General features: G+C 42.0%; 1 protein-coding gene across 2 annotated transcripts in view; it reads right to left on the bottom strand.

The window, feature by feature from the left end:
* Positions 1 to 17761, bottom strand: part of MOB3B (MOB kinase activator 3B) — a 100969-nt gene that overhangs the window by 37550 nt on the left and 45658 nt on the right. For both annotated transcript variants that reach the window (XM_035562978.2, XM_050716325.1), the window contains one exon: positions 8821 to 9424. In XM_035562978.2, the coding sequence (XP_035418871.1) occupies positions 8821 to 9238 (418 nt within the window). In that variant the 5' untranslated portion in view covers positions 9239 to 9424. The remainder of the gene's footprint in view (positions 1 to 8820; positions 9425 to 17761) is intronic.

Genomic DNA, 17761 nt, shown 5'->3' with positions numbered 1-17761 from the left:
ATTTCCTCGATGTATCATCATCCTTGAGAATGAATGCTGTGGAAGGAACACAGCTACCTTATTCCAGATAACATCCAGATTTCAAGTTGTTTCTTCAAGGTATTCAATAGCTAAGGCAGTGAGCATTTGCAGTCCCCTGTGTGAAGGAATACGGTGGCCCACAAAACACAGAAATGGTGAAACTAACCACCACAGAGATGCAGAGGAGCCACTCTCAGGCTCAGAAATAAGTTACCTGCAGAGCCATTGCCTCCTGCCCCCAACTTCACTTTTGGTCTGGCCTTTTCCAATGTGAACACATGCAAACACCCTCAAGAACAAAAGATAAAGCATGGTGCAGCGAACCAAAGAACTGCAATGCACATCCAGTTCACTACTTGAAGAGGAAATGAAACATGCAGCCATGTAGACTGGGGCTACTCACGTCTCGTGCAGCACCACCAGTGAGTGAGGGGTGAGATGGCTGCAGTGGTCCACATAACCTGGAGCAGCCAAACCAGCCTTAGGAGGAGCCACGCTGAACAGCTTTTTTCTCAGGAAGTTCTTCTTCCCGTAACTCCTTACTGACTTTCGTTTAGCCGAGCACGTATTCTCCTCTGTGCAGGGGACTGCTGCATAACTAGGCACAGAAAAGTATCACTACATTTGTCTGCCATGGCAAGCACACAGGTGACAACCACACTTAATACCGATAAAGAAACTCTGATGGTTTTCTCTGAAGCATTCTGAGGATGAAACACGGTGCTTACAAATGTTTCAAATTATCTCAATGTCATTCTTGTTTTTGTTTTTTAAAGAACACAGGCTCACACATGGCTTTTATCAACACAAGGAATTTCTAACCACGTAATTTTTTAAGTACATACTTGACTCTCCTCCAAAAGTTATCTATAAAAGACAGGAGGGCCTCATTTAAAAGAAACTAATGAGTTTCCTCCTGTTAAGATTTCTAATTTTGCTCTACCAGACAGTAACTGAAACAAGAAGGCCAAACTTCTATTTGAAAGAGGAAGGTCAAACTTAAAGGCAGTGTTGGTCGGTGGATCTATCTCTGGCTGGTCATGCCCTCGCTTCAGGCTTTCCAGAAGTGCCCCAAGAACCACCCTACCACAGCACTCTACCAGTTCCACAGTTAATTCTCCATTGTTCTTTAAACAGGACTAAATCATTTTCAGACCCCGCTGACCACACGTGATCCTGACCGTTCTTATCATGTGGCTGGGGGAGCTGAAGACCACACTGGCTTATCTCCCTCCTTGGCCAGATTCTGCCTAAAACATGCCCAGAAGTACTGCTGTTGTGCTCAAAAGATTGACCTTATGGATGAAAATACTTTGTGGGAGTAAAGTGAATTTTCTACAATCTTTCTGAGCTTAAATAACAACTCAGATTTGGCAAAATAAACATGGATAAAAAGTAGAAACTAAAAAAGGTGGTATTTGTGAACCTTATTTTGTTTGGGTTCCAGAAAATCATTCAGCAAAGCAATTATGAACTGTAAATGCCACTCCCACATGTGCTCTGCTTTGCAGCACATCAGACAAAGTCTGTTTTATACGGTTTCATATAAGGAGCTATTCTCCTTGTTCACCAGGGAGAGGAATGCACACGAGGCTGTGGAATGCCGATGGATCTCACAACTAGAAAACCCACTTTCCAAGACAAAGCATGTTCAAAGACACTGAATTTCCCACACTAGGAGCTCAGCACAAGCCCAACCCCAGCATCCCTGACAGGACACACAGCAGACTTCAGCCACGCAGCAAAGGCTGCTGAAGAGATGGGGCCACACGTTCAGAGAGAGGAGAAGCTGTGGTGGTGAAGCTGCAGATCCTCCAAGAGACTAATTCAAGTGACGTGCAATCACAGTGTGCTGGAAAGCTCCATTCCTGAAAAGCGAGTGGTCCGGCAGCTAAAGGACAGACGCCTCCAGGTCCCACCAGGGCCACCACACCTGCTGGTGCACTGTATGTCTTGTTTCTTGCCTCCCCAGCAGTAAAATCAGAGTGAGCACAGATTCTGAAATCTTTTAGTCTGTACAGAGCCAGCCGACACATCCCTCCGTCCAGGAGCTTTCGCTCTACCATTCACGCTACCACTTAAGTCTTTATTCTATTTTACTTTTTCAGTTTCTGTAGCATGGATAATAGAAGAAGAGATCTGCTTTTCTGCATGTTAACAAAGATGCTTTTTAGCCCTTATGGATGGCTGTAATACAGAAAACCTGGCATGTGAGGCATCAGCCTTCTAATGCCCATATTCCAGGTGAGGAAGGATTTCTTCATACCAGCAGTGCCAAATCCTTCCCGTGGAATTTGCACTTACTTTCCCTTGCACTTATCTTCTATTATTATCAGAACTAGACTGAAAAATGGGTTAATTTATGTGCTTTAGGTAGAAGTAAACCAGAACATTCCTGAAATGGCACATCTAGCATTAGATCAAGAGGGTACATGAGGGAGATGACACAGCTTTGGGAGCACACTCACTTACCAGTCAGGCACCTGCACTCTGAAAATGGTATTTGCTGCTGCATCACTGAATTTTTACACTGTTCCAGGCAACATGCTTGTTTGGGATTTACAACATTCATTCACGTGGTGAGACAAATTTGCATTTCTTCAGCTCATGCATGAAGACTAGCTAGCGATTTTCTAGTCTGCTTTGAGTGACGATGGGTAGCATGAATCTGGTATCATCCCAGAAAACTTCCCCATCCTGCCTTTCTCCAAGATAAAGTAATGTGCTATTAGCTGTTACTAGCAACAGACTGCTAAATGCATGCCCTGCCAGCTAAGTTAGGTCTGTAGCATAGAGTGGGGAAGAACATAATACTAGTGATTGTAATGTAAGAGATAGGGCAAAGAGCCTAATTTCAAAGTTTCAGGTTGAGGTAGCCATTCAAAAACCACTTCTGGAAAATGGAGGAGGTAGTGAAAAATCACTTGGAAGGAACACCTCTGGAACACTTTGAAATCCACTGATCACTTAAAACAGTATAATATTCCCAGTATTTTCTCTGACATAAAGCACTTCCCTACCAGACAAATAGTGGAAAATCTAAACCGCCTATGCCTTTAATCCTCGGCAATTTTAGCCAAATGAAAAAAAAAAAGTTCAAAACTTGATTAAAACTGCACAGCAGACTGCTGCATGATCGACATCACTCCTTACTATTACCCCAAGTAATTAGCAGTGATTGGGGTTGAGGACTGTCGAGTACTCCTAAGATTCAGTCCCTATTCTTGGATAAGCAGAAATATTCTTGGATAAGCCCAGACCAATCAAGGCATTTTAGATTCCGGACAAAAACAGGGAATCAAATTGCTCCAAAGTATAATCAGTCAGCAAGAAAATAATGCAATGCGCTTAAAAGGCAAGATACTTATCTATCTAGTAAATGACATGATTCACCACCCAGATGGAGACAACACAATGCTTATCAACCTTCTTTGATGGTACTCTTGAAATGGCACATCCATCTTCCTGTTTAGTTTACAGAACAGTATCTGTTAGATCCTGAACCATGGGAATGGAAAAAAGGGGAGAGAAGGAGGAGGTTCTGGCATATCAACTCATTTTAAAATATCCGCGTGTTATTTTCCAGGCCCATATACTTCAAGACTCCAAACTTTCTGAAAGGATAATTGTGCTGCTGCTATAACTTTACCCTAATGTACATATAAGCATGGAACTCACACTGTTTCACGACTACAGAAAAGCCACAGCATGCAATAACCTACGTCTTGCTGAACTCTCTCTTTACTTCATTTGCACAAAAGATTACTCAAAGCTCTTCTAAGTATATACATGTGCTGAAGAAGGGACCAAGGGCAGGCAGCAACAGCGGAAAGAAGAAAAGCTTTGCAAAACAGAATTCCTCTTTAGCCAAATCCAACATTGACCTAATAGGTGTAGAAGAAAGAACGGAGTGCGTGGAGTTCACAACTGCCTTCAGCTGGTAGCCAACAGCTATATCCATCCACCGCCGGAAGACTGAATGACCAGCTAACAGCCAGCAATCCGACCCACTCCCTTCAGCCCCGGCAAAGCTTTGTCTGAGATACATTAAGTTTTCAGCTGAAATCTTGGGCATTTTAAGAGCGTACTGCCATTTTGAGAAGCCATAACCAGGCTATTTGATTACAGTAATTTAATACCTTTGAAATCCTGCTCCATGCAAACTCTCCTAGCTTAGAAGTGATTTTGTATTTCCACTAAATGCCAAATTGCACCTTTTTAAACTGCTTAATCAGCTTCTAATCAATTTAGCTCCTGTTCCTTAAGCATCCTGTCAGTGCTGAAATCAGAATTAAGAATCATAGGACAATTCACGCTGGCAGGGACTCTGGGAGGTTTGCAGCCCAGCTTCCTGCTCGATATAGCCACGAGGTCAAAGCAGGTTGCTCAGGGTTTTATCCAATTTGGTCCTGAAAACCCTCAAGGATGGAGACAGCACAACCTCTGGGGCCCCCTCTCCACCATCCGAGTGTCTTCATGGGGTGAAGTTTTTCACTATGTCAAGTCAGAAACGTTCATGTTCTTGTTTATCTCAGCAGAACTCTCTGTCTTCTGTACCATCTTTGTACTTGAAGCTATGGACCTGATGAAGAAGTCACGTGGTGACATTCTCCAGCCTGTGTTATGCCGGAGGTCACATCAGAGTAGATGAAGATAGTAATCCCTCGCGGACTCTGTATCTGGGCATCTTCCCCAGAGACTCTTAAACAGGAAAAAAAACATTCCAGTCACTCAAGAATCTAAACAAGACAGAATTACTCCTAATTTAAGCCGGCAAAGGGGAGAAGGAAAAAAGGCAACTGACTTTGTTGTGTTTAGGAAGCAGGGCCTGAAGGGAGCACAACAGAAGAGCACTGCTTTATTTGTTAGCTCCTTCCTCCGACACTGCCCAAGCCCACATGGTGAAGGCAGACAATTACAGTTCAATAAAAGCTGCAGCTGCCTCAAGGACTTGCTGCTCCAAATGACTTCTTCAGCCTGCTTACCAAAGTGCACAGAGATAAAGTAGAAAAACACGGCTTGAGGCAACGGACTACAGAAGTTGTCCTTGCGACCCATGGAAATAAATCCCTTTAAAGGTGTTTAAATAGTGAGGCTCCTAGGTGCCTAGAAAAACAATTAGTATTATGGAAGGACAAAAGTTTATCCCAAAGCTAAACGAAACCCCAACATGCTATAAAAATCCATGCTGGGGCCTACCACTGAGAGCTTCACCAGAGTGACCTGAGCAGAATGAAATCTCCGTCCTGCTCCTGCATTGCTGTTCAATGAGGGGCGGCACAGGTCAGGGTGTGTGGCTGGCTTCATACAGAACGCGTTTCCAGAGCTGCTTTAAATCCACTTAAAAATGGACAAAGGAAATGGGGAATAATGGGAATAAGAACAAGGTCATCATCAGTAAGATACCCCACAGGCTGTGAGTCTGTTTCCCAAAGACAGTCCTTAAAACTCTGCTTCAAGCAGAAGTGCTCCTCATATTCAGCACCTGTTTTCGTCACGTTCACACAACTCTGAACAGCTCCTCGGCTCCCGTACTAGCCCCCTTTTCTCCTGCCACCAGTTCAGTATTGGCAGGAGAGTGGCTGGAGGAAGAGGCCCTTCACCAGCATGACTGGAGAAAGCAGAGAGGAGCCAGAGCGCAGGAAGCAGGCAGGCTGGTGAGCGGCCACGGGCCAGAGGTTATGGTGCTGTTGTAAACACCGAGAGGCATTTGTGTTAAATATGGTATTCATAACTATTTATAACTTGACTGCATGTGGTTAAAAGAAAAAAAAAAAAAAAACAAGAAACAAAGCAAAGAAACAAAGCAAAAGCACACCAAGCTGGGCTACCCCCATCCCTCTTTAAGCAGTTTGCCTGAGGTATGTCAAATAAAAGACGGCAATTTTAATAGGATTAAGCTGAGAAAAATGTGTACTAGTTCCTGTGGACAGCTCCTATAAATCTCACTCTAGATCCCAAACTTATCTGGTAATGGAAAGGCCAACTGAAATCCCATCCACTGGACATATGCCTTTTCCAGAGGAATTCTCTGCAGACCATATGCTACAAAGATTCAATGCAATAAATCAATCTCCTTAAGTTATAGCCAGATATTATGTTTTAATACTGATGTACTGTTAGTAATGGCATACCTACGCCTGTTTTGTTTTGACATTTGAGTATATCGCGTTTCAAGCTCTATTCCAACTACTTTGAAGAAGGAACAATCTTAATTTTCACCGTCATTAATCTCTCTGAATGAAAGCAGAGGTCTGCATTAATGCTAAACGTAACAGCGACCCTATGGTGCATTTAAGCCAAGTCTGCTGCAGAACAGGCAGGAACAAATGGTGTCCAGCACCATAACAAAGCTTATCTCCCTGATCAATTGTGAAAAGCAGAGCATGTAACAATGCACGTGCTGAGCTATTACATTTCATTCTGCTGCTTCACTCACGATACCTGTACATGCTGGTAGTACCATCTCCATTTTACCGGTAGGAAATCAGAAAGATTCCTCTGAAAGAAGAGCAGCTTACCCTGGAATGGGTCCCAGGGTCCCTGATGACTTCTGCTACCTGAATATTGTCTTTGTTGGAGATATCCTGACCCAAATATCCCTTTGACTTTTTGTGTGCCTACTTAGGGACTTGCTGAGAGCAGAGGTACACAGAACTCCAGATTCAACACAGTGTGCATCTCTTTTTCCTAAGATCTAAGGTCTCCCAAGCAATCATGCCAACAGTTTCACACCACAAATGGGTGAATCCAGAAGATAATGAGAAATGAATGGGCAGGTGGTCACCACAGTATCTGCAATAAAAGCTCAGGAGGAGTGGAAAGTGGAATACAGATGCAAATGCTGCCTCATGGAATACTTCTTCAAAGGTTTTATATAAAACATCTTTATGGGACTTTCCATTCACCTTCACTTCTAACACAACTATGGCACTGTCCAACACTCCACATAGGCTCAAGCAGTCTCTTCCTCTTCCCTGAGGTCAACTCAGGGGGGACAAAGACTTGTAACAGACATCGAGCATTCCTGCTTGTATCGGGGTCCAGCCCCACTGCAGAGACCACTACTCTGCTCCCTTCCTCAGTTTCATCACGTTTCATTCAATCCACAACAGCAGTAGCTGCTGGGAAGAGAAAAATGGTAGAGGATATTTACTGATTCCTTCTTACGGTTGCAAGAGATAAGCCTTCAGGATTAAAGTTCCTCCAGATGTATCTTACTGAAAACATAAGGGCGAAGACACTAGACCTGAAAGCTTGTGTGCTGTATTTTTTTTTGTTGTTTCTGTATGCCTGTGTGTTACTTGCTTACCATGCCCATGTTCAAGCCACAGATATTTTCTGCATACACTAAATGCAATAGCAAAGCATGACCATGGAATACTCCAAGACCAAAACTTGGTATGACAAAAGCATGCAAAAACACCAATGGAAGCAAAAACATCTTTCACTGCACCCCAACCTGCAGCCCAACCTTCAATTCCAAAATTCGTTCATACCAAAGACACAAAAAATAACAAATGCTTTAAGAAATCAAACTTATTTTTCACTATACAAAAAATATGGTGCTGCTTCCTGTGAAATCTTGCTTCTAGCTAAATTGGCAAAGTATAGCTAATAAGGCATAGCTACATCTTTCCTTCTACCTGCTAGTTTAGAAAAGAGAAGGGATAAGGTATGGGAAGCAAACCACAAGTCTGGCCAAGCAAGCAGCAGTCAAGGCCAAGAATAAGGCATTTCAAAGGTTAAGAAAGATTACCAATACATGCAACCTCTTGATGTATAATCTCCTAACAATTAGCCACAGACTGTAACCACATAAACTGCAAAATATTCTGCTGAACTAATTTTAACATATAAGCATTCTTGTTTGTTACTAATCTAGGTATTTACATATCATCTCACAATTCTGACAAATAGCTCCCAGTTTTTGCACTTGCAAGAAGTATATCAGGGCTCATAAAATAAAACTGCTAAAGTTTACATAATTACACTGACATTGCTAAGGTACAGCATCCTTTCTCATTACCTGCAGCACCAGTAAAGATTTAGGATCTCTACACTACACAATGCACTCTTCTGCAAAGTCCTCCTCCTCCAGAGCGAACTATTCAAGCAAAGAGACTTTCACCTACTTGCCTACTCTTCAGAAAAACTAACTATAGTATTAAAAGGAAAACTGTGCTGATCTTAACATCTCCCTTCTCCAGGCTGTCTGCTTATATAGTTAGTAGGCTTTGCTGTGGTTTACAGAAAATTACTCTTCTTAGAAACAGTAATTTGGAGAATAACTCACTTCCTAGATCATCTTTTTTGGGTGTGAAGTCACAAGACGGTGGGAGAGCAGAGTTCTCTCTATTCCTGACTCTCCACTGCCTTGTATTGAACAGCGCTGTACACGCTTCCAAGGGAAGATACCACTCTAATCAGGCTTTGCTTTCCATCCATCCTGCATCTGCTTAAGTGGACAGACAAAGCACAAAGCAATTCAAACTTGATTAGCTTTCAGTAAGATAATAATGAAATGTAGACCACCTTTAACAATTGACCTGAGAAGCAGAAGCTTACCAGGGACAACTGGCTCAAGTGAAAACCTTTTAGGCTACAAACCCCCCTGCTCCCCATATTCAGCAGCCACAATTAACACTTCATACATTTCAGACTATTCCTGCAAAACCCTCCCACTCATACTTGCTCTTTTAAAGGCTTGGTTTCCACAGTCCCTAGAAGTGAGGTCAGCAAGGGAACATGCTAAGTACACAGAATGAAACGCAGCTTACGGTTCTTCCTTGCACTTACCTACACTTGTGGGAAATATATCCTCATTGTTAATTTGCACCTCAATCCAGTCCATGAGAAGATTCATGTACTGGGGTGCTGGCAATGCTGTAGGCTTCTTGTACTTCATGTCGTCCTGCCACCGGTACTCATACTTAGGGCCTCCAGACATCACGGGGCAGGTCCTCTCTGTGCAGAACTCACAGATAGTTCCATAAATGAGGTTGATCCTGTTGAAGAAGTCAACAACGTGGACAGCTACCCAGTCATTTTGGTCTTCTCCGCTGGGCAACTGCACAGCTGCTTTCAAGTCCACACCTGAGTTCAGAGAGGCTTGTGCTCGTTTATGAAGCTCAAACCTCTGGGTTCCAGGTTCAAACTTGCGTTTTGGACGGAAAGTCTTATCCTTATTAAAGACTTGTTTGAGTGCTATGGACATGTCTTGTAATCTCCTGCTCTGCAGCAGATGGCAGAAAAGCACTGTTGAGATTTAATGCAAGAGTCTGAAAACAGTTGCTCCCTGTCACAGGTCTTCCAGGTTCTTTTCGTCACAGAAGTTTGTACCAACTTCAAACCAGTCTACTAGCTCCTCCACTTGAAAGCCTTCCCGAAAGGCTTCATGTCCCTAAGGATATGGAAACAATATATGTTAGTGGTAAGCTCAAGTCTAGACCCGTCAGTTTGTTACTGTTTTACCATCAACTTCTAGTAATTATGAGCTGAAAAGCAAATTTAGAATCCAAAACAAGCCAGCCTTAAAAACTGGCCAGTCCCTAACCTGAGTTAAATGAAAAGCTTCATTTTATTTAAAGTAATAAGGAATTAACACCTCTGTCTTTTTAAAATATCTACACACACAAATGCTCTTAAGTTATCATAAAGATGGGAATTAAATATATCTTGTACAATCTTACCATCTTTGTACCATTTTTAAACCAACCCTTCCATTTTGCTGTATTTTACAGTGATTGAACACCATACCTAATATATGTATAAAATTAGCAGACAAAATACCACGTGACTATTTAGAAGTCTTATCCAACTGTTCCTAAAGTGACAGATGGTATCTCTCAGCATTCACCATAGATTCAGTCCTCTCCTCCATAGGAAAAAAAAAATCCATGAGCAAGATTTCTCCATATTTGTTCTGTATTTTTAATTAATGGGCTATTTGTTCTGCAGACCTCACAGAATCTAGTTAGAGTGGAGCCTACCTACAGTACAGCACAGAAATAATTACTGAATTCCACAGACCTGTACAGAGGTTGTTATCATTCTTGACCCACCCTCAGGAATTCAGCAGCGGTGTTAATTTTCCACTGAACTGCGTAAAATGATTAAAAAGCAATGGTGAAGCTGTCACTTTCTTTATAGCTCTATTCATCTTCTCCACAGGGGAGTACTTGGCATACTGGATCTATGACTCGATGCACAGCACTGCCAGCTGGTCAATGGAAGTGATTGTCCTGCTCTGCGCTGGTGCGGCGTCACCTCAAGCACTGTGTGTGGTTTTGGGCAACACAATATAGGAAGGACATAAAAGTGTTAGATAGCAACCAAAGAAGGGCTATGAAGATGGTTAAGGGTCTAGAGGTCAAGATGTATGAGGAGCAGCTGAGGTCCCTGGGTTTGTTCAGCCCACAGCAGAGCAGGCCGAGGGGAGGCCTCATGGCGGCCTGCAGCTCCCTCACGAGGGGAGCAAAGGGGCAGGCGCTGAGCTCTGCTCTCTGGGGACAGCGACAGGACCCGAGGGAACGGCATGGAGCTGGGACAGGGGAGGGTCAGGCTGGGCATTAGGGAAAGGTTCTGCACCCAGAGGGTGGTCGGGCACTGGGACAGGCTCCCCAGGGCAGGGGCCAAGGCACTGAGCTGCCGGAGTGCAAGAAGCATTTGGACAGCGCTGTCAGACATAGGGTCTGGTTTTTGGGTGGTCCTGTGTGGAGCCAGGAATTGGACTCCATGGTCCTTGTGGGTCCCTTCCAACTCAGAATACTCTATTTACCTACTCTGACTTGCAACAGAATGATTTTAGCAAAAGTAGTTTTAACAGCCAGCCTGACTGAAAAAAGTAAATTACTGCTTTAGAGTCTTGTTTCTTATTACATATTCAGATGTGTAAAAGAGTATTAGCATCAATAAATGCAGGCAATTAGTAGGTGATTGGATAGATAGGGGCTAGCTCAACAAGAATTTTGTTTTAGTATCAAAGGATTTACAATTAAAGACTCAGAGCAAACATTTCATGCTGTGCATTATTTAAGTGAAATAACACAATGTTTTACATTTGCACAGTTCTACAAAAATCATACCCTATCAGTGCATAATGAATACTCTCCAAGGGATTATGCGTGCTCCACTGTTTTCCCTAAAAGAAATCACATCCATGAAAATTCTGCTAGGTTTTGTGTTGAAAACACTGCATTATTCCGAAGACAGTTGCCCAAAGCTTTGCTGAGGGGCAGAAAGGACTAGAAAAAGGTACTTATTTTTTCTTGAGCACCACAAGAAAGTTGCACATACCTAGGCAAAGAGAAATCTAATGTGCTAGACCCCATCTCCATGCAGTAGAACAAAAGCACCATGAAAAATACTCTCCCAAATGGCTGGAAGATTAGCATCCACTCAATTTACCAGCAAGACGCAGCTAAATAAATCCAGAGACGTGTTTGCTTCTCCTTTTGCTGATAGCACATCTTTACACTACCATGCAGAGATACTCCAACCATGAATTCATAAACAGACATTTCTGTGCCAGCAAAATGTTAGACGTTCAGGGATGAACTCCATGCAGACCACTGTCAGATCTGACATGGCCCCTGACATAGTGTTCAAGCACAGTGCAGAGGTGCTGAAACCTGATGAAGGTCAGGGAAAGACTTGAAATAAAGCTAGCCATGTAACAATTTAGTTGTGTCATTGGCAGGAAATGAGGGCACTTTAAAGAGACAACTTTTGCCCTACAGTTTGTTGTTTGTTGCTAAGACCCGGAACTTCCATCTCTCAGACGCTTAGAAGCTCTGCGGCTGTTTAACGCCCTTTCAAAGGACTGGCGAGTACTGCTGCTCAGACCAAGCTGGTGAGTGGCAGGCACACTTTGAGATGGCATCCAGCCAAAGTCCCAGTCTGCAATAACAAGGTTGCTAGCAGTGGAGCTTTACAGCTCAGGTAACTAACTTTTCTAGTCTGGCACTCTAATGTGGCCACTCGGATTCCCTTCCTCACCTGTAAACATTCACCATTCACCATAACGTGACAGGAGTTTTTATTTAAAACAGCAAGCTGAGCACCAAATAAAACTCGTCTTCAAAAGATATATTTTGAAGCACAGTACTCACTGCTGTTAAACCTTTTCCAAGAAAAACAGAAGGCACCATATTTTATAAGCTATTTTCTACTGAATATACAAACGCTATCATATTAAATATGTTCTCTCAGCATGCATTCAGTAAGTTTGCAGAAAAACAATTAACAGACGAACCAATTAAGAGATGAAGCAACCAAAACATTCACCAAACAACTCATTATCTTGACTCTTCTATGTACCAAAACTTGATTTTTTCCTCTGTCTCTTAAAATGTCACAGAAGGCTGTGCAAAACTAGGGACAGGTTACTTGCTTTCTCAAATACTTTCACATACAAGACAGAAAAGTGTATGGTCTGAATTTGACAGAAATACTACAGTGAATCAGCCCTCTGAAATTATTTTGTAGATATTGCTTCCTGAGGGTATTTGCCGTCTATTTAACCCTGTTCTTCACTCAAAAGCTAGCAGAAATGAATGAAGAAATAAAGAAGAATTTTGAGACACCCCCCTACTGCTTAAACAGACCTCGATCTTGCAGGTTATGCAATGCCCTTACTGCCCCCACTAAAGCAACCAGCTCAGTCAGGCATTTCTAAACAGTTACAAACAGCATTGCCAATACTTTACTGGAAGAAAGACGCTTTCATTTTACTTACAAGGGACAAAAGAACAGTCTAAGCATCAGCTTGTGGCTCAGCAGAGTACCTGATTTTCAGTTGAGATTCACGCAGGCACTTTAGGTTTAGACTCTTCAAAGACTTAAACTAATAGGAAAGCTCTAGCCACAGTCAAGGCTCTAAAAGTATCGTTACTGCTTAGGCAATAAAGTGCTGGTACTTAATAACAGGGTGGCCACTCCTCTGCTTTGGACTGAATCACTAAACCATTGCAGAAACTCATGCACCATTAGACTTCCAACACCTTGCAGCACTGCGTTTGAATCAACAACACATGATGAGAGGTTTGTCATTCCATCATGGATCACTTACTGTCAATTAAAACTTTGTAGTGTTAGACTTATAAAGCAAAGCTATTGCTTCAAAATCATACAGCATTATCAAAGGAAACTCATCAGATAACCTTAACAACAAGCAATGAGCAAAATTTAATGATTTTTAAAGTACCAAGAATGTAACTTGGCTTGTCTGTCATCATTTTCACTTCCATGACAATTTTAATCTGCAAAGAATGAGAAATGCTCCCAGTTTCATTATCTGGTCTTGAAAGGGATACTTCATGACTAAATGCTCCTTGAAGTCTATGGTAGAGTAGCACCCTCCTTCCACATAAAATTGTGACTATTCCTAATGCATTTGGCACTGTTTTGTGTTCAACTCTCCTCTCATAGCCCAGTAATGACCGCAGAACTTCTGATCTATACTAGTGTCAAAGGCCGAAGAAAATGGCTTCTGATCCTTTATGACGGATTCTAACTATACACATAGAGACCATGTTCTGGATGCACTTTTGAACTATACCCTTCATTTGTGGCTGTCCTGGTATGGGCATTGCAAGTAGATAACTCCTTCTAACACTTCAGCTTCTCCTCTTTCCTCTCGGAGTACTGCATTTCTGAAGAGGTGTGATAGTCACCTGCAGCTTTTCTTGAGTGACTATTCCATGGCATGAATGATGTAGTTTGGTGGATTCCTTTGTTGGCAAAGTCATGACTGAGAATGGTTGCCCCAGATTTGGAGATGGTCTCAGAACGAAGAATTAGACCCTCAAAATCTTCATGTGTGACATTAGCACCACAGTAATCAATGTCGTCCCCAGCTTTGCGTAGAAACATGCACATATGGAAATTTAGGCCAAGCTCACAGCAACTCAGCATAAACAGCAGTTATACTAAGTCAGCACACGGAAATAATAAACCAGTCCTACCCACACAAATACCATACACACACAGAAAAAAAGTAAAGCTTGATCACCATCCTGTCTGAGTCACTAATGAGTTAAAAACCTACTACATCATTTCTTCATATACTTTCTATTAAATCATAGGTAATAATAACATTAAGTGACACACTGGTTTACAAACACACGCTGTTCATCACAGCACTCTAGTGAGTGCTACACAAGTCTTAGAGGGCTGCTGGGAATGTAGCTGGTACAATTCACATTTTATTCATCAAGAAAGTGAAAAGATATGATCTCTCCAGCAACAATGACACAGTAAGCTGTCTATCCAGCAAGACAGTCTGAAAATCAACTTTTCATCCACTCATTTTTACATTTTTTCTTTCCAAAATGTAAGCCTTCATTCTGAGCACTTGCACTGTCTGGTTCAAAGACAGCTGAAGCCTGTAGAAAAGCACATATTAAATCAAAATCCCATTGAGCACTAACATTTTGTAGACTTCTTATGTTTGACTTCATATTTCACTATGCATTTTACTACAGCTACATTAGACATCACGGGCAACAAATATTTTAAATGGAGGCGCATATACATACCAATGCTCCTTTTTGAATGTGCACTTTCTCTACATCCAGGCTCCTGTTTGAGAGCCAGTATTATAACATATAATGAACAGGTTCTCTAACACACTTAAGTATGAAGAATTGAGTGAGCAAAGGCCTGTCTTGAAGTCTGAAAACACCTTTCCTATTTACACATCAAAAACCATCCAAGTGAGTAGAAACAATAATATCCCTTGTATCTTATTTACATACTTAAATTTGTGCAATTCAGATAAATTTTATCTGTAATCACAAGAAAAAAATGTTGCGCAATCATGCTGTGCAACTTCATGATGAAAACTTCATGAAATGCAAAGAGTTTCCTCATGAACAAAAAGAAACACACACACACAAAACACCTTACCAACCTGTAACATAGATTTGCATTATGGTTTTGGCAGAGTCAAAAGAGAAAGGAAAAAGGATCAAGGCAAATTTAGGTTACTGAGAAAATGGTTCTTAAATAGCACATACATGGGAACCAGATTTTGAAGGTTATTATATCTTTTTTCTACATGTTATCCTATTCTCAAGAGTCTTGCAAACTCCATAAAGAGTGCGCTCCCAGGTATTGCAAGTCTCAGAAGTACACAGAAAGGCATAAACAATGACTTTGTTTCCCAGGTGCTGACTTGCATGGTTTCTCCATGGTTTCTACAGCAAAAGCTTTCATGAAGAACCAACATTATTAAAGAAAAAAATGTCCTGCTGCAGCTTTTGTCCATATTTTGTGTTATTTACCTGGAGACATAGAGCATTTTAATTAATACGCAAAATAAGAACAGAAAATGGTAGCATCCAGTGAAAGGAAGTTAACTGATGCTTGAGGACAAGAATTTGCTTATGATAACAGAAGTTCCAGCAGCTTTAGATGAAGTTGCAGTTTGGCTTAAAGTCCTTCTCACAAAAGGATTCCTGTGGTTTCTTCACTTCTCTCTAAAGGTAGCAGGACTACCTTACATTAATCCTTATATGATAACTGTAAGAACAACACTGAGGCTTCAGGGTTCTCAGGTCGAAAATGCTGACTGTAAAGTCAAAGAAATCAAAGGGCTGGAACACCTCTGCTATGAAGACAGGCTGAGGGAGTTGGGGTTTTTTAATCTAGAGAAGAGAAGGCTCCAGGGAGACCTCATTGCAGCCTTCCAGTACCTAAAGGGGGCCTACAGGAAAGATGGGGAGAGACTTTTTACAAGGGCAAGTAGTGATAAGACAAGGAGTGATGGCTTTGTACTGAAAGAGGGGAGATTTAGATTAGATGTAAGGAAGAAATTCTTTACTGTGAGGGCGGTGAGGCACTGGCACAGCCTGCCCAGAGAAGCTGTGGATGCCCCATCCCTGGAGGTGTTCAAGACCAGGCTGGATGGGGCTTTGAGCAACCTGGTCTGGTGGGAGGTCTCCCTGCCCATGGCAGAGGGTTGGAACAAAATGATCTTTAAGGTCTCTTCCAGCCCAAACCACTCTGTGAAAAACCTTCTATGAAAAGTCTTCCTAAAGTCAGAAACATTTCCCATTATATAGCAACATCCATTTGACATGCAATAGCTAGCCGTTGTGCATGGGGAGACAAAAGGAGCAAGTACTTTCCTGGGACTACTAAAAACCACAACTGTAAAAGATCAGAGAAAACAATATAAAGGGTATTTTAATAATTGAGGTGTCCAGGTTCAATGAAATAAATATAAATGAGTTTTGACTTGATTCTTATCTTGTGTAGAGCAGGAACTTCTTTTCTGTCCCTCCTCTACCTCATTTCTAAGCTATAATATTGGAAAGGGAGAGCAGAATACAATGGATACCTGTCTATAAAAGCTGTGTCCTTCAAAAATGAACATACTCCTGTAATATTTGACAAACAGGAATTTCATTGGATCAGCTTCTGCCTGAAAATCTAACCTAAACTAGTATTGCGGCGACATTTGATAAAGGGAACAGAATCATGCTTTATTCTTCTGAGAAACTATAGAGATTTTCACAGGGATTAAATTTAAAAACGATACAGAACAGGGTCAGTCCCTCTGTTGTGGCTGAGTAGCAATGGCTTACACAGGGGTGAGCGGACATATATCTTAGGTGTAAACTTCATTATACAAATGAAGTATGCTTTTCACTACGAGGATAAATGTTTCTGTTTTAACAGGGCACTCACTTCTCAACCAGTATCAGTCTTTTACAAGTATAAAAGGAATTACATCCCATCTGAAGTTCTAGAGAGGTACAATTTAAGGTGAACTGAAAAAGTTCACTCTCCCATAATTACAATACAGAAACTGCAAAATATTCATGGTTTAGATTACACTGAAGACTACCCTGTTTCTGTAATTCAGGAACTCAAGGTCTTGAGCTTCTACAGACTGATATTCATGCATGGGTGTTACTGTAATTTCTTTCTGAAAAGTTCTGTCCTGCCTCAACTCTCTCTTTCACGTTCCTCCTTCTTACCATGCCTTCTATGATATCTGGTCCAGGTGCTTACATTCCCTTGCAGGAGCTACATGAGACTGAGAACTAAACCACAGTAATTGAAGAGACCACTGATTTTTCATCCCAGTCAATTTATTTGATCCTCTGCTTGGCTACATAGCACAGGGAAGAGGACAGCATGAAGCAAGGTCTGTGGAGGGCAGAGGCTGGGACAAGTGGGACAAGAGGAGTTCCTTTTTAGCCACAGCCACTTCCGTGAATCACAGCATTTACCATTGCCATCTCAGACCTCCCCAGCCCTTAAAGCAGGTAGGCAACTCCCTTTAGCTCACGCAACTATTGAGGTTGAATTTTGACAGGCTGACAGATCACGCAGGGAAGAATTAAGTTCTGACAGTCCCTTTGAATGCTGTTTTTTGGCTACGCACCCAGGTTCTTCCAGTTCTCTTCTTGGTTCACAGGCTTCAACTGGTCTGAGCTGTGGCTAGCATGCTTACAAGCACTGCCACGAAACCACATGCTCGATAAGTACACAAACAGCCTCTGCTTTCAGTGATCAAGTGCTTGTGACCTGCTACCTCCTTCCACCACTAACAAAATAAAGCCTTTACAAATTCAAGTGCGTGGTTTGACCAGCTGGTCCTATAACCATTGCTCTTGCAAACACCATACCAGTGGATTGCGTGGTTGGGCTGACTTACTGTGGTAGGAGCAGCAACAGAACCAGCTTACTAACCCTGCTTATGCCAAAATCTTTCGGTTTCTGTAGA

The sequence above is a fragment of the Cygnus atratus genome, chromosome Z, assembly GCF_013377495.2.
Source record: "Cygnus atratus isolate AKBS03 ecotype Queensland, Australia chromosome Z, CAtr_DNAZoo_HiC_assembly, whole genome shotgun sequence".
NCBI classification, from domain to species: domain Eukaryota; kingdom Metazoa; phylum Chordata; class Aves; order Anseriformes; family Anatidae; genus Cygnus; species Cygnus atratus.
The sequence above is the reverse complement of the archived record's forward strand: the minus strand, read 5'-3'. Positions and strand labels throughout refer to the sequence as shown.